This window comes from Monodon monoceros, unplaced genomic scaffold (genome assembly GCF_005190385.1).
Source record: "Monodon monoceros isolate NGI ecotype Baffin Bay Population unplaced genomic scaffold, NGI_Narwhal_1 Super_Scaffold_15, whole genome shotgun sequence".
Taxonomy (NCBI): Eukaryota; Metazoa; Chordata; class Mammalia; order Artiodactyla; family Monodontidae; genus Monodon; species Monodon monoceros.
Genome location: NW_021703771.1, coordinates 13,347,469 through 13,375,389, shown reverse-complemented (window position 1 = coordinate 13,375,389; position 27,921 = coordinate 13,347,469). Strand labels below are relative to the sequence as shown.

The 27,921-nt window shown below is 34.7% G+C and overlaps 1 protein-coding gene across 2 annotated transcripts in view; it reads left to right on the top strand.

Moving 5' to 3' along the window:
- The window catches only part of PHIP (pleckstrin homology domain interacting protein), a 127,568-nt gene extending 111,411 nt beyond the window's left edge, over positions 1-16,157 (top strand). Inside the window, exons 34-39 of one of the 2 annotated variants that reach the window (XM_029223975.1) lie at positions 2-151; positions 4,208-4,360; positions 4,951-5,114; positions 5,570-5,829; positions 6,352-6,549; positions 10,666-16,157. In XM_029223975.1, coding sequence (XP_029079808.1) covers positions 2-151; positions 4,208-4,360; positions 4,951-5,114; positions 5,570-5,829; positions 6,352-6,549; positions 10,666-11,303 — 1,563 coding nt within the window. In that variant the 3' untranslated portion in view covers positions 11,304-16,157. The remainder of the gene's footprint in view (position 1; positions 152-4,207; positions 4,361-4,950; positions 5,115-5,569; positions 5,830-6,351; positions 6,550-10,665) is intronic. The other variant, XM_029223973.1, reaches the window with a different exon arrangement.
- The last annotated feature ends 11,764 nt before the right edge of the window (positions 16,158-27,921 follow it).

Here is a 27,921-nt window from a genome sequence, read left to right as displayed (position 1 = left end):
GGACCATCAGCCTAGAAGAAGATTACGTAACAGAGCACAGTCTTATGATATTCAAGCATGGAAGAAACAGTGTCAAGAATTGTTAAATCTCATATTTCAGTGTGAAGATTCTGAGCCTTTCCGCCAGCCAGTAGATCTTCTTGAATATCCAGTAAGTATTTTTTTTTTTAATGTGTTTGCACATAGCTTTTTTTTTTAAATTTATTTATTTATTTTTGGCTGCGTTGGGTCTTCGTTGCTGCGCGCAGGCTTTCTCTAGTTGCGGCAGGCAGGGACTACTCTTCATTGCAGGGTGCAGGTTTCTCATTCGCTTGTTGTGAAGCACCAGCTCTAGGTGTGCGGGCTCAGTAGTCGTGGCTCACGGGCTCTAGAGCGCAGGCTCAGTAGTTGTGGCTCACGGGCTCTAGAGCACAGTCTCAGTAGTTGTGGCTCACGGGCTCTAGAGCGCAGGCTCACTGGTTGTGGCGCACAGGCTCTAGAGCGCAGGCTCAGTAGTTGTGGCGCACAGGCTCTAGAGCGCAGGCTCAGTAGTTGTGGCGCACTGGCTCTAGAGCGCAGGCTCAGTAGTTGTGGCACACTGGCTCTAGAGTGCAGGCTCAGTAGTTGTGGCACACGGGCTTAGTTGCTCCTCAGCATGTGGGATCTTCCCAGGCCAGGGCTCGAGAACCCATGTCCCCTGCATTGGCAGGCGCATTCTTAACCACTGCGCCACCAGGGGAGTCCCCCAGTAAGTATTTTTGAAAGTACTTTCTTTGTCAGTTTGATTTTGATATATATATATAAATACATATACATCTCTTATACATGACAGTTTACTATTTATTTTTATGATTATAGTTTATTTCTTTTTTATTTCATACACCTTCTCATTATCCATTTGGCTACGTAGAGCATCTAAATTGAACAGTGTGGTAAAAAAGAAGTAACCCTGAACTAAGACTCCAAAGAATTGGGTTATTGTCCCAGCTCTGCCTCTTACCAGTTCTGCAGTTTCAAGCAAGTTATTTAGTTTTCATATCTGAGTATATATTTACTATTTTCTTTTCCACACTAATTCTGTGAATTTACTATGGAAATTATTTGGGAAGCAAGAATAATTATACCTGTCTCTAACCTTCCTTACAGGTTTATAGAAGTGGAATGAGAATATTACTAGTTATTTATTCAACATTAAAATAGTTTTTACACTGAAGCACTATATATAAATGTAAGGTGGCACTACTATATATGTAGGTTATGCCAATTTATGATCTTTATGGAATTCGTGGTAAAAAGTTTGAGTAAACATGTTACAAGTATTTATTTTTGCATGCAGTCTTAGCAATCTAAATTTCACTTCAAGTGATTTTTTTTTTATTCCTTTTTTCAGTTACTAAAGATTGTATATCAGATAACATTCATGGTTTCAAATTAAAATTAAACGTTTTATAAGAGATCATGACCTGGATGTGGTATCACCAAAGTCTTTATTATCTGTTTTTTTATGTATGTGTTCTAATTTGCAATGATGAAAATAGAGAAATTTCATCAATAGATAAATATCATAAATGACTTGTCATTTTAAAAATCAAGAAACATGTAATCTTAAATGTAGAAGATAAATCTTTAATTCCAGCAATGTGATAAACAGGACTAATTCAAACCCTACCATCCAAAAAACCTCTTAGAAGAACTGAGCTAATGCTAAAGTGCTCTGGTTTTCATTTCTCTTTGTTTTTGAAACGTGTGGATTTCCTTTTGTTTCTTGCAAGCCCAAGTATGTATTTTTTAATCTCTAAGCCCAGGAGTCTTCACTGGAAACTTCTACCAGATGTTTAAAGAACTGACACAAATTCTACACAGTCTCTTCCTCAAGATAAAGAATGCTTCTACACTGATTCTATGAAGCCAGTGTTACCCTGATGTCAAAACCAGACAAAACAGTACAAAAGAAGAAAGTGCAAAAATTCTTAATATCAGCAAATAGAATTCAGCAATATATGAAAATGATTTTGTACCCTGACCAAGTGGGTTTTTTCCCAGGGATATAAGGCTGGTTCAGTATTCAGAAGTCAGTCAATATGTCAATAATTCATTACTAAAGAAGAAAAATCACATGATCATATCAGTGCAGAAAAGGCATTTGACAGAATTCAGTACTCATTTCTTTTAAGAATGTACATGTTGGGTATGGTGTGGTAATCATTGTGGCCACAGGAGGAAACAAGAATGAGTCTTGGAAGAAAGAAATTTATTACACTTAAGGTCCCAGAGAGGGGTTCACCAAATACCACTTAGGGCCACAGGGGAAAGCACAGGGTCTTAGTTACATTGCAGAAGACAGGAGCGGGGGCTTCCCTGGTGGCGGAGTGGTTAAGAATCAGCATACCAAAGCAGGGGACACAGGTCTGATCCCTGGTCCGGGAAGATCCCACATGCCGCGGAGCAACTAGCCTGTGTGCCGCAGCTACTGAGCCTGCGCTCTAGAGCTCGCAAGCCACAACTACTGAAGCCCGCGCACCTAGAGCCCGTGCTTCACGACAAGAGAAGCCACCACAGTGAAGCCCGCGCACAGCAATGAAGAGTAGCCCCTGCTCGCCACAACTAGAGAAAACCCTCGCACAGCAACGAAGACCCAACACAGCCAAAAAACACAGGGGCAAAGGACAAGCTTGGGCCAGAGCCTTTACTGAGGTTTCCATGAGAAAGGCAAGGCAGGGCATAGTCAACAGCTTAAGACTGGCTACTTTGAATTACTCCAGTTGGTTTGGGGGCATAGGGGTGGTCTCTGGTTGTCTGATACCTGACCCTGGGATGATTCGTGGCAGAGGAAATACTGGCTTGGTGTGTGAGGGTTGCTTAAGGACATGGTTGGTTTACATATGAAAGCTGTATTCCCAGTACAACCCTTTGCCATCTCTAAGAATTGCCTAGCCCTTGGAAGGTGGCAGTCTCTCCTTAGGTCTGTTTGGTCCCCAAAATGCCACAGTATCAAGAATACAAAAATAAGAAAATTAATATAGTTGGCCCTGTGCTGAATGGATGCCAAAAAGACAAATACATAATCTAAGAAAACAGAACACCATTAATAATAAAAACAGACTTAAGAAAACTAGGAATAAAGGGGATCTTCCGTAACTTGATAAAGAACATCTGTTTAAAAACCTATAGCTAACATCATGCTTAATCATGAAAAACTGAATGCTTTCCCCCTAAGATGGGAGTGGAGCAAAAATGTCCATCCTCACAGCTGCTATTTAACATAGTACTGCAAATTCTAGCCAGTGCAGCAAGACAAGAAAAGGAAATAAAGGGCATTGCAGATTGTTATGGAAGAAATAAAACTGTCCCTATTTGTCAAAGGCAGTAATACTGTTTGCTTTATGGTCAAACATATTTGATCATAATTTAAACTTGATGGGGCAAAGTCAAGTTATTGTATTTTGAAAAATACAGTTACATACTCTGGGGCTATGGAAAAGGTATAGTATTATTTACTCCTTTAAAGATACCATATTTGGATCATTTTATCCTATTCTGTTGCTTTTTTCTCCTTTCATTTGCCTGTTTTTATTGCTTTATCTTATACAATTGTATATACAATATACAACTGATTAGGTGGAGACTTTGGGTGACTGCACTTTTCCTCCGTGGAATGAACTGCAAAGGCTTTGTGACAGATATTTACGTTCATAATTCTTGATTACTACAAAGTTCCCAATTATAGTAATTGTAGTACCACAGTTGAGGTTACTAGAACTCAGGCCTTCACGTACATGGGATGTTAACATATTTTTATTGTTTTTATCTCTTAATTTTAAAGGTACAATTATTTTCAGTGAATTAGCAGCCTTTAGAGTTCATGGGTAGTATAAAGTTTTGGGTTTTTTATATCAAACTTGTAGTTGTGGAACTGAGTTTTTTCGATATTCTTTTAATCTCCTTTTTCGAACACAGCTCTAACCTTTACCTCTTTCTGAAGGAAAAAAAAAGCAGAATTTATAGGTTCTTGAATGAGAGAAATCCTGTGTTGATTGCAGTAAAAGGTAGAGGACATGAAAAAAATAAAAATGACTTCGGGAATAAAGGGAGCCTTGATGAGGGAAACGAGGAATGATTATTAATAGTTCTAGGACTTGCAGTCATCACAGAAATTGAATGTGAATCCCTGTTATGAGAAGTAATGCATTATTATTATTATTAATATGACCTGTTTTCCCTCTCTTAGGACTACAGAGACATCATTGACACGCCAATGGATTTTGCTACCGTTAGAGAGACTTTAGAGGCTGGGAATTATGAGTCACCAATGGAGTTATGTAAAGATGTCAGACTTATTTTTAGTAATTCCAAAGCATATACACCAAGCAAAAGATCAAGGGTATATAATTGAATTGTTTTCTGTTTAAATGAAATGAAATTAGTAGAAAAGTATGTCGAGTAACTAAATGCTGCTTTTATTTAAAATTTAAAACAAAATTGACAAACTTTCTATTAGGTTCTTAATGGTATTCTAGTGGAAAAAGGAATTCACATCTTTCTGTTTTATTCCTTCTATGAAAAAACACTAATGTCACTAATGTTTAGGAATGGTTACTTTTCTTGAAGGTAGTGTAGTTGAATAGACATCATGTACACATTGTCCTGATATGTGTTAGAGGTACGTGTGCTTAACTTTTCCAGCTGTTTTTTCTGCATTAGTGGAAAGGAGCATTTTTTTCCATATAATGCTCATACGAGTCATAAAAATGAGTAAAACTATAAATATCATTTACCTTTCTTTGTCCAAGAAATACAAAAATAATTTAATTGTAATAATGTTTCAGTTTTAGTCTTTGTCAAAAGAGATTGAGAAAAAGCAATGTTTTAAATTCTAAAAACTTTTTGTTAGAAAAATATTTAAATTATTATCTCAAAGGAACAGGCATTTCCTTTCAGGAATGTTTGAACAGTTTTTTTTTCTTTCCATAGATTTACAGCATGAGTTTGCGCTTGTCCGCTTTCTTTGAAGAACACATTAGTTCAGTTTTATCAGATTATAAATCTGCCCTTCGTTTTCATAAAAGAAATACAATAACCAAAAGGAGGAGGAAAAGAAATAGAAGCAGCTCTGTTTCCAGTAGCGCTGCATCAAGGTATCTGATTTCTTTTAAATATCATCAGCTGATCTATAACTTTGTCATCTAAATGATAGAACTTGGTGTTTTTTAATACTTCCTTTACTATTCCCTATATTGCAGAATGATATATTTGACATGCAAGTTCCTATGATGTGGAGGATTTTTAATCTTTTAACTAAAGCTATACTAGTGTAAGTGCTTAAATTCAAACTGCTAAATCTGTACAGTAAAACAGCATTTTTAGGATAGTGATGGCATCATGCTTTCTGTCATATAACTATAGCATTTACAGCGATCCTTCACTAAATATTCACTTTTCAAAGGCTCACAACCATATGAAATCCACTACAAATCTCATATTTTAACATATTTCATAACAGTACAAATATTGAATCCAACAGTATTATAAGACTGTTTTATTCATCCACATAGAGCTAAAAGAATGACTAATGATACTATTTTATTTACAGCCCTGAACGGAAAAAAAGGATCTTAAAACCCCAGTTAAAGTCAGATACTGCTACCTCTCCATTCTCTGCACCTACACGATCAGTACCACCAAGGCACAGTGCTGCTCAGATAAATGGTAAAACGGAATCCAGTTCTGTAGTTCGAACCAGAAGCAATCGAGTGGCTGTGGATCTAGTTACCAGTGAGCAACCATCCACTTCTTCAGCAGCGAAGACTTTTATTTCGAAAGCTAACACATCTGCAGTGCCAGGGAAAACAAGTAAGAATCAGCTACAGTTTCTAAATTGAAATATATATAATGACTTTTGTAATTTAAGCATTTACTTTGCCAAATGGAATATATTGGATTTAGTAAATTCCGTCAGACATTGTTGGTTTTGCTTTTCTTTATTGTTTTTGCCCGTTTTTCTTTTAATTTTTTTTGATAAGGAAAAGAATATTGAGGTTTAGGAATGTCAGTATAGGATAATGCTCAAAAATGGCAACTCTGATCCAAACTGCCTAAATTTAAATCGTAGAACCCAGACTTGCTAGCAGTTTGCCAGCACTTCCCTTCATAATCTTGCAGTGACTGGACAGCTTCTGAAAGGTCTGAGACTATTATGTACGCCTTTTTCCTTTTTGAAAGTAGATTTCTTATGGAAGCTTTAAGCATCGCCCCAGGTTTTGTCCTGTTGGCTAATTCAAACAATTCACTTTAGAGGTAATCCCAACCTTCTTGCTTGTTTTAAGGTTAAATAATTTAACTCTTAGCTTTTAATCTTTTGTATGTGTGTTTTAGTTCTAGAGAATTCCATGAAACATTCCAAAACCTTGAGTACTCTTTCAAGTCCTGGTCAGTCCAATTTTAGTCATGCCACTAGGAATAATTCTACAAAAGAAAACATGGAAAAGGAAAAGCCAGCCAAACGTAAAGTGAAATCGTCTGTGCTCTCAAAGACATCCGCTCTCTCGAAGTCATCAGCTGTCATCGAGCAAGGTACCGTAGATCTTAACAAATGGTGGTTCTATTGGAGATAATATTTATATCCACTTTTTAGGTTGCTCATTTAAAAGTCACACATTCTGTATTAGTTGATATATTTACTGAGACATCTTTTGATATGCAGCTTTGTGCCAAAAGCAAACTGTATTGTTACTAAATTTTAGAAGCCAAGAAAAACTTGCCCTATGAAAAATAAAAGCATTTTCTGTCCTATGAAAAATAAAAGCATATTCTAAAATCAGAGGCTTTTAATGATATAAATTTAGTAGTTTTTAACTTCAGTATTACAAAACCTAGAAAAGTATATCCAAGAAGTTTAAATAAAGTTGAATTTAGTTAACCCAGTATAGCACTTCTTTAGAAAAATTTTTGAGTTGTTTTTATATCACAAAATTTAACACACTGACCTTTAAATAATAATTCATTAGGATTGTATATAGCCACATATCTATTCTAGCATACAACTTTTGACCCCTTAGAGTTATGCTTCCAAAGTTCTTTTGTCTTCACATTTTCATTGTAAAAGTTTTCTGTTTGAAAGATGAAGAAAGTAACTGATGAAATACACCCTACGACATGTTAAAATAATTATGGCTTCTTGACAGCAGACAGCTCAAGAATAAGCATTTTTCGTCATGACTTCCAGAGTGTGTCTAGACCATTTCCTTTTCAGTATTCCCCCCAGAAACCTCTCACAATTTAATTTTTCTACTGCAACGACCTCATTTTGATTAATGATATTGGGATCTTCCCACCTCTATAAGTTTAAAATCATCATCCAAATCTACTTATTTCTTTCTGCCTCCTTAACATCTCTGAGATCCATTTCCTCCTCTCCATTCTCACTTCCATGGACTGTCGCACTCTCCTAACTGGTATCCCTGCCTCAGTTCTCAACTCTACCTTATTCAGTCCATCTTCCACATTTAAGTCAAAGTGACCTTTCTGATCACGTGCACACAGACACACACACAGAGAATTAAGATCCTTCCCTGCCTTTGAATCATACGTGGAATCAGAGTTGAATGTTTTTACCTGTTATACAAGATTCTTCATTGCTTGGCTGTTGTCTAACATTCAGCTGTCCTTACTTTTCTGTCTCCCTTTGATGTCCCAGCCATCCTGAACTACTTGGAAGTCCCTAAATATTGTTGTCCTTTCTTCCTTCTTTGGAATTTCTTTTTTCCTACTAGTTTAATAGTTTCCTGTTCATTGCCTTTTGTGGCCCTTATAATGTTGATAGAACTATTCTTTTTTTACGTTGTCTGTCTCCAGTAGAATCTGAGCTCTTGTGCTTGCCCATGCTCATTTTTTAATTGCCTATACTTAGTATATAGTGGACAATCAGTGTTTGAATAAATAAATAATTTTGTATGTGAGTGTTTTACATTTTTATATTTGCTTCCTTTCTGAACTGAATTCAAAGTTTTGAATGGTATATTGGCCTTGCTTCTGTTAGTCCTGAATCCTAGAGAAATCAAATGTATATAGAGAATTGGTTCTAGCATTATGATAGGGGAGGTCCAATAGCCAATTTGATTCATAGTTTTTGAGTATTACAAATACATAGGAATACCAGTACAGTATAGAAATATAATAAGCTACTGTGTAACCCATTAATGATGACTTATCATATAAATATTGGCACTTGAATTAACTATCAGAAACGAGCAGTGCTGTGCAATTGAAATATAATACAAGCTACATATGTTCTAGTAGCTACATGTCGTAACAGCAGACAGGTGAAATTATCAGTTTTAATACTGTATTTTATTTACTCCTTTATATCTAAAATATTATTTCAGTGTGTCATCAGTGTTTCAAAATGTACACTGCTTCATATTCAAATTTAAACTTAATTAAAACTTCAATTCCTCAGTCGCTTAGTTACATTTCAGGTGCTCAGTGGTCATGTGGTTAGTAGTGGCCTCATTGGATAGTACAGGTCCAGATGAGTGATTTTTAAAACTTCTTTTTAACTCGAATTCCTTTTTAAAAGAACTGCATTAGTTCTGAACCTTTTTAGGTTACATATTGCTTTGTAAAGTTGGCCAACCCTGTAGTATTTTTTCCCTAAAAAAATGCACATAGGCATATCCACACAAACTTTGGACCATTTCAAGGAGCTCCTGGAGTCCTTGAAGCCAGTCTGTAGAATTTTTGTAGGGTATATGAACTGGATGTTTATTTGCCAGTAGTCTTAATGTAAAACAAATTAAAAGATATACAGAATCTTACAGAATCCTCAGGCAGATTAAGGGTACTTGTTTGTTAGAAAATACTTTTACTACTTTATGCACAGACACGTTTCTCCCCTGCGCCCCTCCCCTCGTCATTATTCAAAACCACTAATCTGAAGAAAGTCATTTGTACTGTGGGGTCAGGAAATGAGGGCTTTGCCTTCTTCCTCTGCTATTGGCTCAGAGACTTCTTCTCTGAGTCTCTTGACAGTTATTTCCCGAAGTTTGCAAAGCACTGTACAGTTCAAGCCCAAGACATATACCATTATGAAGAAGCATTCTCTTTAACAGCACTTTCCATCTCTTTATGGATTTCCTGTAAAATACTGCATTGCAGATCTCCCATCACAACCAAAACAAAAAACTTCAGAATTTTGGAGGAAAAAAAAGTTAGTGGTGGGCTTCCCTGGTGGCACAGTGATTGAGAGTCCGCCTGCCGATGCAGGGGACACAGGTTCATGCCCTGGTCCGGGAAGATCCCACGTGCCACGGAGCGGCTAGACCCGTGAGCCATGGCCATTGAGCCTGCGCGTCCAGAGCCTGTGCTCCGCAACGGGAGAGGCCACAACAGTGAGAGGCCCGCATACTGCCAAAAAAAAAAAAAAAAAGTTAGTGGTAATGCGTGTTTGTCATCTTTTTCGTCATCTGAAAGGGTAATAGCTTTTTTGTTTTTTTTAAACCATAGAAAGGCAGTTCATCATGATGTCCAGATTCTACAGATTTGGAATTTAATCTTCAGAATTTTTTTTTATTTTTTAATAAAGCATAATGGTCTTTATCATGGAGTTTGTTATAATGGGATTTTAATCCTGATAATAGTTGCACACATAGTGGATTTGGTTGATATGTGCAGCCGGTATTGCTTATGATTATAAATCAGTCATTTGCCATTCAGTTACATAAGGAGATAGGACTGTTCCAAAAAGAGCCTATGAAGAAAACTGCCATTTAGTTGCTTTTTTATTTTAACCGTTTTTTTAAAATTCTGTGACCAAGAGTAACTTATATCTACTCTTGTAAAAAGGATAGATGAAGAATATCAAAGCCATGGTAGTGTTTATGGAGAACAACTGTTATAAATTATTCCAGTAGATGTACTTCCAAACCCCTTGCATAGGAGTTAGTAGGAAAGGAGATCCTTTTTACTTCTGAGGAACATAAGGAAATATTTAGACTATAAATTCTTCTCTGATATCAGAAAGGTCATGATCATCATCACATCCAAGAGAGGATTAAATAAGAGTTAGAATCATTCCAGTCTTGATAGCCCCTTTTTCCTCCATCTGTAATAGAAAAAAATGATTAGAGGAAAGTAGAGGGGGATGATAATGCTTATTTATTCCGATTACCAAGTTTAAAGGTCATGGATTTTATGCTAAGATTATTTTCCATGATGGAGCTGCTTGAAGGCAGGAAGACAGAAAAATTCTGTGTTAATGAGGGAAACAAAGTGCTTTGTGGTGGTGAAGTTCCATACAAGTAAACAGGGTCATTTTGTGTAATGAAAACAATGCTCATACATTAGAATGTGTAGTAAAGGTAGTAGGAATAAGAAACCTTGGCTAATCCCAGCTCTGTCATAATTTACAGTATTAACTTAGACAAGTAATTTATTTGCTCTGAGTTTCATTTCCCTCCTGTCAAGTCATCAGTGACTTCATTAAGGATGCTTCTCCTCTGTGAGTTTTAAATAGAAGATAAATAATATCATTAAACCGTTAGCCTTTTGTCAGTTCTTTTTCTCGTATTAGTTAAAAAAAAATTAGGATTATGTCATTACGTATAAGTATAGCAGTGGACTTATTGACTGGTTTGAGGGTCAAATAAAAAAGCAGTTCCATATATTAAGTGCACTGTTGTTCCCTTTCAGCAGACTGTAAAAACAATGCTCTTGTACCCGGAAGCATTCAAGTAAATGGCCACGGAGGGCAGCCGTCCAAGCTTGTGAAGAGAGGACCTGGAAGGAAACCTAAGGTGGATGTTAATACCAGCAGTGGTGAAGTTACACACAAGAAGAGGGGTAGGAAGCCCAAAAAGCTACAGTATGCAAAGCCTGAAGATTCGGAGCAAAATAGCATGCATCCCATCAGAGATGAAGTAGTTCCTTCTTCAACCTGCAATTTTCTTTCTGAAACTAATATTGTAAAGGAGGATTTGTTACAGAAAAAGAGTCGTGGAGGCAGAAAACCCAAAAGGAAGATGAAGACACAAAAACTAGACTCAGATCTCATAGTTCCTACAAGTGTTAAAATGCTAAGGAGAAGTAACCGAAAAAAGACAGACGATCCCCTGGATGAGGAAGAAGAGTTTGAGGAACTTAAAGGCTCTGAACCTCACATGAGAACTAGAAACCAAGGTCGAAGGACAGCCTTCTATAACGAGGATGACTCTGAAGAGGAGCAAAGGCAGCTGTTGTTTGAAGACACTTCTTTGACTTTTGGAACTTCTAGTAGAGGACGAGTCCGAAAGTTGACTGAAAAAGCAAAAGCTAACTTAATTGGTTGGTAACTTGCACCAAAATATTTTACTTCAGAATCTATAAAGCAGGTACAGTTAAGGAGTATGTAGAACTATGGCTTCTGCTTCCTTGCTGCTATGACGGATTAGGGAATGTTATGATTTGATTTGCAAAAAAAACAAACAAACTTACAAGACACTTCACTTCTTTAAATGAATATATATATATATAAATATATACATATATATTTTAAATGTTCGCTATTTATTGCCCTTAGATAGGTTATGCATTTCAACATTCATTTCATTTACTGTTCAAAACAAAGGAAATTGAGGCTCTATAATGAATTCCCAATTTATTTCTGAAGAAGACAGTTCTGCTATACTCTTAAGGAGCATAATATTCCTAGTGATAGAGCATTTTATGTTAAAATGAATTATTTTTGACCAAGCCAGGTACATTTCTGTTGATACAGAAGTCTTGTCCCTAGGAGAACAGATGTTACCAGAGTAGCAGGAAATTAAGAAATGTGTTTCCTCTAAAGATAAATATAAAATTCCCACCATTTGATACCCTGAAAAGTTTAATTTTAATTATAGAATGTTCATCTACAAAGAATCTAGAGGAGGCTTTTGCTGTATTCCATTTCTGCCAAACTTAAGAGAAAATGTACTGATGCAAAGGAAACATATCCACATTGGAAAACATTTGACTGTCTAATTTTTCAGACCTTGATTCTTATGTCAATCACTCAATCTCTGTTTATTGTGCCAAAGACTGAGAATCAGTGCAGTGGAAAGCCTGTTTTTGACTGTCAGGACAGCATACACTTTTTCAATATTGGAAAGGCTATATATTATTCTAAAGAGCAAGTTATTAAAGAGTTATGCTGAGGTGTATCTTTTTTTGGTACTAATAGTAGAAAATAATGCACTGGTGGGTCCTTTGACAGAGATGTTTTAGAGAAAATGTTTAAGTGGTTAAAGGATTCAAGGAAAATACAGGAAAAAGGTATGGGATTTGATGTTTACTTGTTAATCCGGATTAATGTCATTTCTAAACTTTAGACATATCTAATAGGCTAAAATGACTTACAAAGAAATGTGTCTGTGTGTGTATGTGTATATATTGATAAATGGGTATAATTAAATATATATACAAACACATACTTATATACTATTACCCAGGTATAAATTCTTTTTTCAGGATTTTTTTAGATAGTGGTAGAATAAAAATAATTTTAAAATGTCATACTTTATAGTTTAATTTTAAGGGGAAGATTGGTTATTTTCAATTATTAAAGGTTTAAAAATAGGCCAAATCACTTTTTATGCAATCATGTTTTATACAGTGGTCTCATTGCACATTGTGTTTTTTCTGCACTTTTTACGGTATCCTTATCACGCTGGTATGTCAGTATACACCCTAAAGAAAAATTCCATTTAATGATTGTGCCTTGTATTCTATTATTTTTTGCATCATTAGTAAAATTAAGTTGTCTATTGTAAATGATAACTATATGACTTAGGAGAATGTATTGCTATATGTACTGCTGTGGAAAAGGAAAGCAGTTATTTATTTGTTTATGGTACAGTTAGTTATTTTATACCTTAAAAACCAACATAAATACCATTTCTATTGTTTAAAGATTATTGTCCATTTTTTTTTAAAGTTTAAAGAATGTAGTATTTTGTGAGGACTGGTATGGTACAAAAATGTAGCCAAAATTTTCAGATACTACATTTTTAAAAAGCGAGGCTGGGGAATATATGTATCAGCATGACCCTGATATAGAAAAATAAAGTCTTCAATTGAACCTTGGCAAAATAACATTACATAATTATTTCTATAATATTTCTGGTAGGGATAAATGTTAGCTGTCATCTGATTGTCTTGAAAAAGGATGGAAAGTGATGCATTTGGGCTTTTTAGATTGTTTGTAACTAAATTTGTACAGAAATCCTCCTATGGAATTAAGTAAACCATTTTCCAGATCTTAACTGGATTGCTGTGATTTTGCAGTTGAAAATAATTTCAAATTTTTCAGGTTTTTTGTATATTTATTTTTTTCTAACAAATATATTTAACTATATAATTAAAATTCAGTAGTTAAACTCTTCATAATGCAGAAATGGATGGCTTGGTTGTATAGTAAAATGAGTCTCTCAGCTACACCAGTATTGAAAATAATAGTGTGTATGTTTGAAATTTAAGTCATTAATTTGTTGCTTTTGAAGGCAGTCTATTTGAAACATGTAATTTCCTGATGTTATCTGCATTGTGTTAGAAAATAAGACTATAAAATCCATTTTTGTAAAAAAAAAAGTATGTGTACAGTTTTAAGGTGTGTACAGGAAAAGGAAGAGCGTACACAGTCTTAAGAGTGAAATATACCGCTAGTAGGGTGTATTAGTTCTAACTCGTGAGCAAAAAAATGAGTATTTACCATCTTACCTGCAACAAGTAAATGTATTATTCCTGTTCTAAAGACACTATATATTTATGACCTTATTTGGATATTATTAGACACTGGTTACTTAGTAAGGCAGAAATGACTTGGATCAGATTCTTTATAATTGAAACACTTAAAAATGTATTAGTAATAGCCAGATATATCTAGATTTTATTTTTTTATAATTTAGCTTCTATACATTGCAAAAGTTGCATTGAGAAATTTAAGTCATCACCATAGTTTTGTTCTGTTTTACCACTTGGAAAATATCTTCTTTGAGACAGTAACACCATATATATACTGTTTATAGGTCAAAAGGAAATGTTGGCAGTTGTTTTAGGTGAGCAATAAAAGAATTTTAAGTTTCCTGAAAGTTTCAGAAATACAACTTGTTATTACATTCGTAGAAAATGTAAATCAGTTTATGTATTTTTAAGTACCTAACCCTAATATTCTCTCCCTCCACCCCAACATTCTCGAGTCCCAATCAAATCTTATAAAATTACAAAATGTTGCAAATCAGCAGATTAAACAGTCAGTCTAATTACAATCTCGTAACTCTGGGCAGTAGACATACTTCTTAAAAATTTTATTCTTTGCAGTCTGCTGTTGTGACATTGGACTGTTCTCTGCATATATTCATGAACTAAAGATTTGGCCTTGCTTTCATTGTTTTTATCATTGTACAACATCACAAATTTGAAGACTATTTGGTAGCATTGTAACAACGATCTTCCTCCTTAAGTAGAATAATTGTATAGAATATTTGTGAGCATGTTTAGGTCACATCTGAGACACGAAGTTTGGTTGAATCTAGTATCACTTGGAAATGATGTAATATACACTGATCAGCAAAAAGATCCTTGTGCAGCATGTATGTTAACATCTAGAACTGTCCCTTATCTGCAGTGCAGTAGATTAATCAGACATTTTAACAGAAGTATTCAAATAACATTTTTACCTTATATATTAGCAACATTTACATGTTTTGAAATATGATTTGTAATATAAATTAGTTTCTCCAGTTTATAGCGTTTAATTCTAGCATTCCATTTTATACATGCAAACATACCTCTCTCTCAGATGTCAACTGGAAGCAATTTTGACTGTTTTCTACCTAATGAAAACAAATTGTTATTCTGAATGTTTTTGTCCACCTGAAATTTACTGTTGAGTAGGTTGAAAGGACCAAGATACTTGAGTGTTTAAAAGGGCTATAATTGTTCTCATATGCAGGAAATATATGATTTTAAAAGTCATAATAGGGGAAGTACTCTTATGTTCTGTGAATTACACCCGTATTTAGTTGTTTTTTTGGTTTTGTTTTTAAACAGGTTGAGAAGTGGTTTAAACTTAGGCGACAATTTATTTTCCTACTAAAGTCGGAAAATATACCTTTTCCTCACTTCCCTCCTTGCAGTTCCCCTCATTTCCCAAATTTCCAAGTGATTTGAACTAAATATTACATTTACTAAGAAGCTATTTTTGTTAATTATACTGAGCTAAGGACTCCAGATGGAAGGTCATTTTGTACTATGTACAATACCCAAGAAGAGGTCACATTGAGTCAGAAGACTGTAAGTACCGCTTTTGACGCTCCAGATATAAACCTTGTACACACTGTAGTAAAACAATTAGAAAATATTATGAGCTATAAATATATATTATTTTTAGTTTTGATAGCTCTGTGTTGAAATACTTTTTTAATGCAGATAAAATCATCAGGAAATTAACCTTATATGGCACAAACCAAATACATAATAGTGGGTGGCTATGAGTTTCTACATTTAAGGAGCTAAGAAAATAGGTTTGAGATGATATATAGTACACACACCTATGAGGCAGATGCACACACGCTTGTTACTGTTAAGATTGTGCGTGTTGATTGAAAGGCTACAAATTGCGACGAAATACAAAGTTACATTTTTGGACCATATTAAAACTGCAAGAAGATGGGGTCTTATTTAAAGATCTTTTAGAAAACTGTTAAATCCTGTCACACGATATTTAGACGTGTAGAATGTAGCTTAATTTTAAAAAGTAACTGACCTAGAGAGTTAATGTTGAAACTGACACATTTGCAAATTAAAATGCTTATTTTGTACAGAAAACAATGTTAAACACAAGCAAATCTGTTGTATGTAATAAGTAACAGAGTTTAAAAACAAATTAATTATTTAGCTTTATTGAGGTTTTTGGTTTTTTTCTTTCTGGAAACCTGGAGTATCATGTTATAAACGGCAGTCTCACACCAGAATAGCAGTGCCCTTTGTTTTTGTACATATTGATTGGACCTTTCTTTACTGTTAGGTGGACACTTTCTATGTTAGTTTTGAAGCATAATTCTTTGAATCCTTTTATACAAACTAGAATGTATGTGTAAGAATTCCTGTCCCTGCAATGTAGTAACTACAAACTTATTTTTAAATAAATAGAAAACTTGTTTTTCTAAGCTATTTTGTAGAGCCTCATGATTTCTTTATTTTTTTTGGTAACACATAAAGCACTAAGTACATAATTTCAAGAGGTATTATGTAAATGGTGGTACATTAGTGTCTCCAGTGCCCTGTTTACTTGGCAAAATGTTAAAATACATTAGCTAATTAAAGGATTGTGGGTACCCTAATGTAACTTAATTCCAAAATAACCAAAGGTTAAAAATGTCATTTGCTTTTCGATGTGTACACTTAAAACTATATTGATTTGCTGCTATGCATAAGTTACTGTACTGGGTATAATACTTCAATATTCAGACTTTCTTCTCTAAGATATATTTCAAAGAAACAGTTTACATAAGTATTTTCTCAAAAGTGTGAAGTGAAATTTCTGGGAAAATTAAATGGAAGAATGATGAAAACGTTTCATTTGTTACGCAGTTATACAAAATGAGATTCATAAGGCTATTGCTGTTTTTCTAGAAATTTGTTCAGATTGGTATACATTTTTATTGACATCCTGAGAATCCCAATTTTAGTATAAAGAGTGCATAAGGCTACGATAAATGAAACTCCAATTAAGCACATGAGATAATTTGTGAATTTGTAGCTATTAGTGATCATTTCTCCTTAAGAAATTTGTTTAAATGACTTTGTATAAAATAAATTTCTAAGTTGAGGAAAGCAGGTAAGCATTCCCAGGTACCTTTTTTCTTTCTAAAGTATGCTGATACTAATACCTAGTTTATACTTAGGAGAACCAGCAAAGAAAAAAATTATTTTTAGCAACCACTTTTTACTAGTTTCTCTTTTGTAATAACATCAACTTTATCTTCTAGGCTAAGCGTTTCCATTATTTGAGAACAATAAGATTAAAAGCCAAAGCTCAAAATGTCTGTTTTTGCAATAGAATACCTTGTATTTGTAATCTTTTGCATTTAACATGTTTTACCATATATAGATTATTCTTTTTGGTTTTGTTTGGGGGAAAAATAGTGGAAAAGATTCATTTAAGTACCTTTCTGTCTAATATATTAGACATGTTGACAACACAGTGTAACGGGATGATCTGGGGTTGGAGTTGGGTCATTTCATCTCTGAGTTTCACTTTCCTCATCTGTAAAGTTAAAAAAATTGATTAATCTTCAATGTCCAATTCAATTCAAATAATTTATGATTATTTCTCATGTGTATATTGTCTTTACTCATGACTCAATCTTGGCTTTTCTATTTAGTCCCTAAAGAAAATATGCCATTTAATGTGTAGCTTTCAGGCAACCTGTGCCTTGTGGCCATGACCTGATTGTAGTTATGAGATCTTCTGAACCCTTAGTTACAACTGTGCTATTGCAACACACTATAAATTGTGAGTTGAGTTGAAATATTTGTTTACTGGTAATAAAAAGTACTAAAGTTTGTGATTTTCCCAAGGGCCCTCTAAAGAATCTCAAAGATAGTTTTAGTGTAAAACACATCCTGAAATTTTTATTTAAGGTCCAGTCTTGGGAAAGCAAAGCCAAAAGAGTTTGAGAAAATTTAATCATGGGTGCCTGAGAATAATAGTTGTTTCCCATTTAATTAAAAATGAAATAAAATATTTAAATATAGAAGGCAGAACTATTTTAAGAAAACTTAGATCTTTGGCAAGTGGAAAACGTTTGTTCCTTGCTTTGGCCTTTGTTTTAATAAAAAGGACATAAAGTCAAAGCAAAGCAAATTACTCTGATGAGATATGGAGAATCTGAGCAGATTATTTAGAAGTTAAAGAGCAACTCAGTCTTCTTTCAAGCTCTTTGAAAACAAGATTATTGTAACAGAAAACCAAATTCTACTTTGGTATTGACATAATACTTAGCAATAAAGGTTTTTACAAGCTCTTCCCTCCCCCTCTTCACCTGAATAAGTGCATCAAAGGGAGGGTAACTGTCAAATTTTTAACGCACTTTATAGTTTCTTTTCAGGCTCTTCTCTCTGCTACTTGTGTATACTTGTTTTTCATATTTTGGAACAAATAGACACTTCAGGACAAAACTCTTTGTCCTAGAAAAACTCATTCCATTATCCTGATATTCAGTTTTATTTCTCTGTCACTATTTGTTCTTGGTCTCAACTACCTTGAATTACAAATTTCAACCAAAGTAACTAAATTCGATTTCAGAGAAAATTGGAAGGAAAGTAATTTGAAAACTGTCAGGTGCAAGCATTTTTGTAGAATAACAAACTCATGAATACACATAACTTCTAAATCTTAAAATTGCAAAAATAAACATGTTCATTAAATACATGACCCAAATATAGCCACTCCATAGTATATAAATATAAGCAGATGTATATAAACTTGAAATTATGCTTAGCAATATTTCAGTATTGAATTTTATAATTAAATAGGTACCCAATGATTAACCATTAATTCTGTTTAATATTAGTCCAAAGTTTTAAGTTACCCGAAGATCTTGGAAATTATGTTCAAGCTGACATACTACAGAACATAATTACTGTTACAAAAACATTTGTCAGAATTATGATTCAATTAATTTGAACACATATTTTATGTTTTTAGCTCTTCCAAATATTATGTAAGAGTAGTGTTAGCTTTAGTCAGTAGACCAGCATGAGAAATTTAGGGGCTTCAGATTAACTTGTCTCTTCTTGAGATAGCAGACCCACTTTTCATTTTTAAGAAAAGCAAAATAGGGCTTCCCTGGTGGCGCAGTGGTTGAGAGTCCGCCTGCCGATGCAGGGGACACGGGTTCGTGCCCCAGTCCGGGAAGATCCCACATGCCACGGAGCGGCTGGGCCCGTGAGCCATGGCCGCTGAGCCTGCACGTCCGGAGCCTGTGCTCCGCAACGGGAGAGGCCACAACAGTGAGAGGCCTGCATACTGCAAAAAAAAAAAAAAAAAAAAAAACCAAAATATTCTTGCATTATACTCCATATTTATATAGAAAAGACAGCCATTTTTTTAAAAACCAAAGTTATTAAATAAGTTTAATTTGTCCAAAGATTCATCAATTATATAATTGAAATTCTTAAAATATTTGTGAGCTTGTTGCTTCTGTAAGACTGTTTTTAATGTCTCTTACTTAAAATACTAGAAATTTAGTTTCTTTATTTTCTGTGAATTTGGGAAATATTGTTTATAAAAACACATTTATCTGTATAAACCAATCAGAAGAGAGCTCCTTTGAAGTCCTTTAAGAGATGTTTCAGTTCAATTTATTAATACTTTCTGGTAGTAGGAAACCATTTCATACTTAAGAGAGTAAAGGCTTTTGTTGGTTACAGACAGAAACACAGATCTTATAGCTTCATTTCTACAACTTTAGTCAGTAACAAGTCAAACATAAACGCTGTCAACTGAAAAAAAATAAAAAGCACAACCTAAAAGTTGAGAACAGTGTTTTGCTCAGTGGACAAAACTGAGGACTTAAGCCCAGGACACAGGATCTCAGATAGCTGAGAAACTGCTCAGAAGAGGTAAGGGAGGAGCCAGAATATATAGGAGTTTTTGCAACAAAAACCAGGTAGTCAGAGCATCAAAAGATTAAAGAAAACCAGACATCTCAAGTTTCAGAATTTAGTGCTTTTCTATGTATGGGAAGATGCAAGAGTCTGGGCTCTCTGAAATCATTCCTTTGATATGCATCTCAGCTATCTGGGGCCAGGATCCTGTGCTTTCTCACCCTGAGTCTCCTCAGGGTACACCGTTGGGGTGGCTGCAGCAGTCGACTGCTAGATGGGGCGCATCCTGCCTCCACCCTGAGTTCCCTCAGGACTCACTGCCAGGGCAGCTGTAATGTGGTGGCTTAATGGCTGCCTTTGTTTACTGATATGGCAGGTGGCATTCTTAGTTCACAGTGCTCCCTCATGATCATAAATTCGACCAATGTTTGGGAGGCATTTCATGAACAATTTTTGTCCCATGGCACTGAGAAATTCATCCCAGATCAGGCGAAGATTTTTTTTTTTCCGCACTGTGTGGCACATGGGATCTTAGATCCATGTGGGATCTTAGTTCCCCAACCAGGGATTGAACCCAGGCCCCCTGCATTGGAAGGTGGAATCTTAACCACTGGACCGCTGGGGAAGTCCCCGAAGATTTTGTTGATATGCCATTCCAGGGGCTAATTTCTGGATTAGGCCTGGTTGATAATTTAAAATTCTCTGGGTGGTGGAGACATGAGGACCTGCTGTCTGCACAGTGTCTGGGTGCTGGGCTTCTTCCTGTACCTCTTCTCGCTGCAAACCCCAAGTATCAGAAGACAGGCTGCCTAAAGTCATACTGAGCTCACAGCCACCTCAAAACACACCCCTTGACAAGGCCCTGCCCATTAGAGGGACAAGACCCAGCTTAACCCACGAGAGGGCAGGCACCTGTCCCTCCCACCAGGAAGCCTACACAAGCCCCTGGACCAACCTTGTCCACCAGGGAGCAGACACCAGAAGCAAGAACTACAAGCCTGCAGCCTGTGGAAAGGAGACCACAAACGCAGAAAGTGAGACAAAAAAAGAAATATGTTACAAATGAAGGAAAAAGATAAAAACTCACAAGAACAACTAAATGAAGAGGAGATAGGCAATCTACCTGAAAAAGAATTCAGAGTAATGATAATAAACATCATCCAAAGTCTCAGAAAAAGAGTGGAGGCACAGATCGAGAAAGTACAAGAAATGTTTAACAAGGAGCTAGAAGATTTAGAGAACAGAGATGAACAATACAATAACTGAAATGAAATACACTAGAAAGAATCAACAGAAGAATAACTGAGGCAGAAGAACGAATAAGTGAACTGGAAGACAGAGTGATGGAAATCACTGCCACACAACAGAATAAAGAAAAAAGAATGAAAAGAAATGGGAACAGTCTCAGAGACCTCTCAGACAATATTAAATGCATCAACATTTGCATTATAGGGATCCCAGAAGGAGAAGAGAAAGCGAAAAGCCCTGAGAAAATATTTGAAGATATAATAACAGAAAACGTTCCTAACATGAGAAAGGAAACACTCAAGTCCAGAAAGAGCAGAGAATCCCACACAGGATGAACCCAAGGAAGAACATGTCAATATACATATTAATCAAACTGACCAAAATTAAAGACAAAGAAAAAATACTAAAAGCAACAAGGGGGGACTTCCCTGGTGGTCCAGTTGTTGGGACTCTGTGCTTCCACTGCATGAGTTCAATCCCTGGTTGGAGAACTAAGATGCCACATACCATGTGGTGCAGCCAAGTAAATAATAAATAAATTTAAAATATAAAAGCAACAAGGGAAAAGCAACAAATAACATCCAAGGAAATCTCCATAATGTTATCAACTGAGTTTTCAGCAGAAACTCTGCAGGTGAGAAGGGAGTGTCACAATATATTTCAAGTGATGAATGGGGAAAACCTACAACAAAGAATACCCAGCAAGGCTCTTATTCAGATTTGGTGGAGAAATCAAAAACTTTACAGACAACCAAAAGCTAACAGAATTCAGCACCACCAAACCAACTTCACAACAAATGCTAAAGGAACTTCTCTAGGTGGGAAAGAGACCAGCAACTTAAAACACTTCTGTATACATATAGACTGCTAAATCAAAACCTCTTGGGAACAGCAAACCCAAAAACTACAATAGATACACACAAAAAAGTAAAAGCAACACAAACACAACACTAAAAATGGTCATCAAACCACAAGAGAACAAAAGAGGAAGGGAAGAAAAATGACTTACAAAAACAAACCCAAAACAATTAAGAAAATGGCAATAGAAACATACATATCGATAATTACCTTAAATATAAATGGATTAAATGCTCGAAGCAAAAGACACAGACTGGGTGAATGGATACAAAAACAGGAATTGTATATATGCTGTCTACAAGAGACCCACTTCAGACCTAGGGACACATACATACTGAAAGTGAGGGGATGGAAAAATATATTCCATGCAAATGAAAATCAAAAGAAAGCTGGAGTAGCAATATTCATATCAGACAAAATAGACTTTAAAATAAAGACAGTTACAAGAAACAAGGAAGGACACTATGTAATGATCAAGGGATCAATCCAAGAGGAAGATATAACAATTATAAATATATATGCTCCCAACATAGGAGCATCTCAATATATAAGGCAAATGCTAACAGCCATAAAAGGGGAAATCGACAGTAACACAATAATAGTGGGGGACTTTACAGCACTTGCACCAATGGACAGATCATCCAGACAGAAAATTCAAAAGGAAACACAAGTCTTAAATGACATATTAGACCAGATAGACTTAATTGATATTTATAGGACATTGCATCCAAAAGCAGCAGAATACACTTTCTTATCAAGTGCACATGGAATATTCTCCAGGATAAGCCTTGGTAAATTTAAGAAAATTGAAATCATATCAAGCATCTTTTCCAACCACAATGCTATGAGATTAGAAATCAATTACAGGGGAAAAAAAACTGTAAAAAACCACAAACACTTGGAAGCTAAACAATATGTTATTCAACAACCAATGGATCACTGAAGAAATCAAAGAGGAAATCAAAAAATATCTAGAGACAAATGACAACGAAAACACGACAATCCAAAACGTATGCGATGCAGCAAAATCAGTTCTAAGAGGGAAGTTTATAGCAATACCATTTTACCTCAGAAAACAAGAAAAATATCAAACAAGCTAACCTTACACCTAAAGCAACTAGAGAAAGAAGAACAAACAAAACCTAAAGTTAGTAGAAGGAAAGAAATCATAAATATCAGAGCAGAAATAAATTGAAAGAGAGACAAAGAAAACAATAGCAAAGACTAATGAAACTAAAAGCTGGTTCTTTGAGAAGATCAACAAAATTGATAAACCTTTAGCCAGACTCATCAAGAAAAAAAGGGAGAGGACTCAAATCAATAAAATTAGAAATGAAAAAGGAGAAGTTACAATTGACACCACAGAAATATAAAGGATCATAAGAGACTACTACAAGCAACTACATGCCAATAAAATGGACAACCTAAAAGAAATGGACAAACTCTTAGAAAGGTTCAACGTTTCAGGAAGGTTTCTTTTCTATTTCAGGAAGAAATAGAAAATATGGAGAGTCAAATCAGAAGTACTGCTATTGAAACTGTGATTTAAAAAACTGCCAGCAAACAAAAGTCCAGGACCAGATGGCTTCACAGAATTCTACCAAACATTTAGAGAAGAGTTAACACCTATCCTTTTCAAAAAATTCCAAAAAATTACAGAGGAAGGAACACTCTCAAGCTCATTCTATGAGGCTACCATAACCCTGATACCAAAACCAGACAAATATATCTCAAAAAAAGAAAAGTACAGGGCAATATCACTGATGAACATAGATGCAAAAATCCTCAACAAAATACTAGCAAACTGAATCAAACAACACATTAAAAGGATCATACACCATGATCAAGTGGGATTTATCCCAGGGATGCAAGAATTCTTCAACATACATAAATCAATCAATATGATACACCACATTAACAAACTGAAGAATAAAAACTACATGATCATCTCAATTAGATGCAGAAAAAGCTTTTGACAAAATTCAACATCCATTTATGATAAAAGTTCTCCAGAAAGTGGGCATAGAGGGAACACACCTCAACATAATAAAGGCCATATATGACAAACCCACAGCAAACATCATTCTCAATGGTGAAAAACGGAAAGCATTTCCTCTAAGATCAGGAACAACAAGGATAGCCACCCTCTCGTCTTTTATTCAACATAGTAAAGAAGAAAAACAAATAAAAGGAATCCAAATTGGAAAAGAAGTAAAACCGTCACTGTTTGCAGATGACATGATACTATACATAGAAAACCCTAAAGATGCTACCAGAAAACGACTAGAGCTCGTCAATGAATTCAGTAAAGTTGCAGGATACAAAATTAGTATACAAAAATATCTTGCATTCCTATACACTAACAATGAAAGATCAGAAATAGAAATTAAGGAAACAATCCTATTTACCACCACAATAAAAAGAATAAAATACCTAGGAATAAATCTACCTAAGGATGCAAAAGACCTATACTCATAAAGCTATAAGATGGTGGTGAAAGAAATAAAAGATGACACAACAGTTGGAGAGATATACCGTGTTCTTGGATTGGAAGAATCAATATTGTGAAAATGACTATACTACCTAAAGTAATCTACAGATACAATGCAATCCCTATCAAATTACCAATAGCATTTTTCACAGAACTAGAACAAAAAAAATTAACAATTTGTAGGGAAATACAAAAGACCCTGAATACCCAAGGCAATCTTAAGAAAAATGGAGCTGGAGGAATCAGGCTCCCTGAATTCAGACTATATTACAAAGCTACAGTAGTCAAAACAGTATGGTACTGGCACAAAAACAGAAGTATAAATCAATGGAACAGGATAGAAAGCCCAGAGATAAATCCATGCACCTATGATTACCTAGTCTATGAAAAAGGAGGCAAGAATATACAATGGGTAAAAGACAGTCTCTTCAATAAGTGGTGCTGGGAAAACTGAACAGCTACATGTAAAAGAATGAATTAGAACATTCTCTAACACCATACACAAAAATAAGCTCAAAATGGGTTAAAGACCTAAATGTAAGACTGGATACTATAAAACTCTTAGAGGAAAACATAAGCAGAACACTCTCTGACAAAAATCACAGTGAGATCTTTTTTGATCCACCTCCTAGAGTAATGAAAATAAAACAAAAATAAACAAACGGGATCTAATTAAACTTAGTAGCTTTTGCATAGCAAAGGAAACCATCAACAAAATGAAAAGAAAACCCACAGAATGGGAGAAAATATTTGCGAATGAAGCGACCGACAAGGGATTAATCTCCAAAATATTCAAACAGCTCATGCAGCTCAATATCAAAAGAAAAAATAACCCAATCAAAAAATGGGCAGAAGTTCTAAATAAACATTTCTCCAAAGAAGACATACAGATGGCCAAGAGGCACATGAAAACATGCTCAACATCACTAATAATTAGAGAAATACAAATCAAAACTACAATGCAGTATCACCTCAACCAGTTAGAATGGCCATCATCAAAAAGTCTACAAACAATAAATGCCAGAGAGGGTGTAGAGAAAAGGGAACTCTCCTGGACAGTGGTGGGAATGTGAATTGGTACAGCCACTATGGAGAACAGTATGGAGATTCCTTTTAAAACTAAAAATAGAGCTGCCATATGATCCAGCAATCCCATTCTTGGGCATGTATCTGGAGAAAACCATAATTTCAAAAAGATACATGCACCCCAATGTTCATTGCAGCACTATTTACAATAGCCAGGACTTGAAAGCAACCTAAATGTCCATCAACAGAGGAATGGATAAAGAAAATGTGATACATATACACAATGGAATATTACTCAGCCATAAAAAAGAATGAAATCATGTCATTTGCAGTGACATGATTGTCATACCGAGTGAAGTCCGACAGAAAAAGACAAATATCATATTATATTGCTTATATGTGGAATTTAAAGAAATGGTACAAATGAACCTATTTACAAAATAGAAATTGTGTCACAGACCTAGAAAACAAACTTATGGTTACAGGGCGGGGGGAAGGGGGAGGGAGGGATAAGTTGGGAGATTGGGATTGACATATACACAGTACTATATATAGAATAGATAATTAAAAGAACCTACTGAATAGCACAGGGAACTCTATTCAATACTCTGTAATGACCTATATAGGAATAGAATCTAAAAAAAAGTGGATATGTGTGTATGTATAACTGACTCACTTTACTGTACAGCAGAAACTAACAACATTGTAAATCAACTATACTCCAATAAAAAAAATTCTCTGGTTCCTGTCTTACTAGTATATTGTTATCCAGGAAATATTTTCCCTGTTGCTTCTTCCCATACCTAGAATCACACTATTACGATTATTTTATGAGTCATAAATATGATCTATTTCCTCAAGATGTTTAGCCATCATTAATTTTGTTGGAGGCCTATTTACACATTGTGTAATGTAAGAGATAACCTTATAAAATAAGATATAAGTAATACCGCTAGTAACATTAAATAAAATCATAGTGAGGCTGGGAGACACAAAGCATAAACAATTTGAAAACAAAGAAAAAATTAAAACAATGATTAATATAACTAGTTGTAATCCAGTTGCAATAAGCCATGAAGCCCACAGGAGAGCCAGCTGGAGAATCCAGATTCTGGAAGGATCAGGTAGAGAGAAAAAGATAAACGTTCCATCTTTGTTTACAAAGGTATACTTTATCAACTTGTTGTAGGTCATAGCATAAGAAGAAAGGTTTTCCTGAAAATCAGAGATTAAAAACTACTGTATTTCTCAAGAGTCACAAAGTTACAAATCATATTTATCAGTTCATTTAGTCCCATGTAATTAATTCCTATTTATCTGAATGAAGTCATCAGGTTTTCCCTTAGAGTTTTGTCATTTGTTATTTAGTTCAGTGGTATTATCTAAAGGCTATCAGAAACTTATATTTGTTTAAAAGCGCTTTTATGAGTCTTCTTGAAGATCTTCATTTTTTAAAGCATCAGTGTAAAATAATGATTGTCTATAAAGGTCAAAACTTAAAATGGCATAAAGATTTGACTACAATAAAATTGGCAAGAAACTTGGATATTTCTGTGACATACAACATTTTAAGATTACATTATTTCAAGGTATATGAGATTTTAGGAGTTCCATATAAATTTTGGAATATCTATATTAATGACATTTATCCATACACTATAAACTAAGATTCACCTCCAATCACTTGGCAATGTTTTTCAAGTAATTTAACATATCAAATAAGCCTATTTAATTTAACATTCCTCTGTGAGATATCTCAGGGTTCCTTCAAAGCATCCTAGAGTTAAGTTGGAGGCTAAAAGAACTTTAGTTAGAATTTGATATTTGGGAAGTTTTGTTTAAAAAGTTTTAAAACACAATAGGATCATAGGACACTGTGAAACAATACTTATTCATTTAACCAAAATAATAAAAAGATTTCAAAAATCAAATACAGATCACTTAAGGGCATGAAAGCTCAATCTGTTATCAAATAGGAACACTCAAGAAACTTTGTTCTCCTAAACAAGAGAGAAATCAAATACCAGTCTTTTACTAGCTTACTTTTAACAAGATCCATTTACTAATTTAAATTCAATCTAAATTTAGCTAATCCTGACCATGCTTAAAACTTTCTCAGGGTCCCTTTCCACAACCTTCCATCATTTTCTGTAACCATTAGTTTGTCCCTTATTTTTCCATCCAAAAACAAACAGCTCTAAACTTACTTTCTTTTCCCTTAATAAAATGCAATTCCGTTCCTCATACCTTCTATACTGAAGACACACATTCTACTTTCCTACTGTATACTGAAATGTTTCCTTATTATTTCTATTAGCTTTAATTACATGTTTAAATTAGAATCTTCAACTCTTACAAACCTTAATTTCTAGTGAAAACTAAGAAGCAAGCAATTAACTCTTTTACATTAGCATTCTGTAGATTGTGAACATAATACCAGGGACAATTTCTAAAAACATTTGCTTTCTTATAGAGAACACCTCAGTATAGCACCAAACATATTCATTAATAGTCTGAAATACCTTTAGTTTCTCTGTTTAGTAATTGATGTCTCAGTATTTTATATTTTGGGGAAATGATCTAGCTATTCAATAAACTTCCATCATTTAACTTAAATTAGTGTAACTCTAGAATTTTAAGTTACCAAGTATCTGGAGAGATCATTTTAAGTAGACATTTTAAAAACATAATTATTT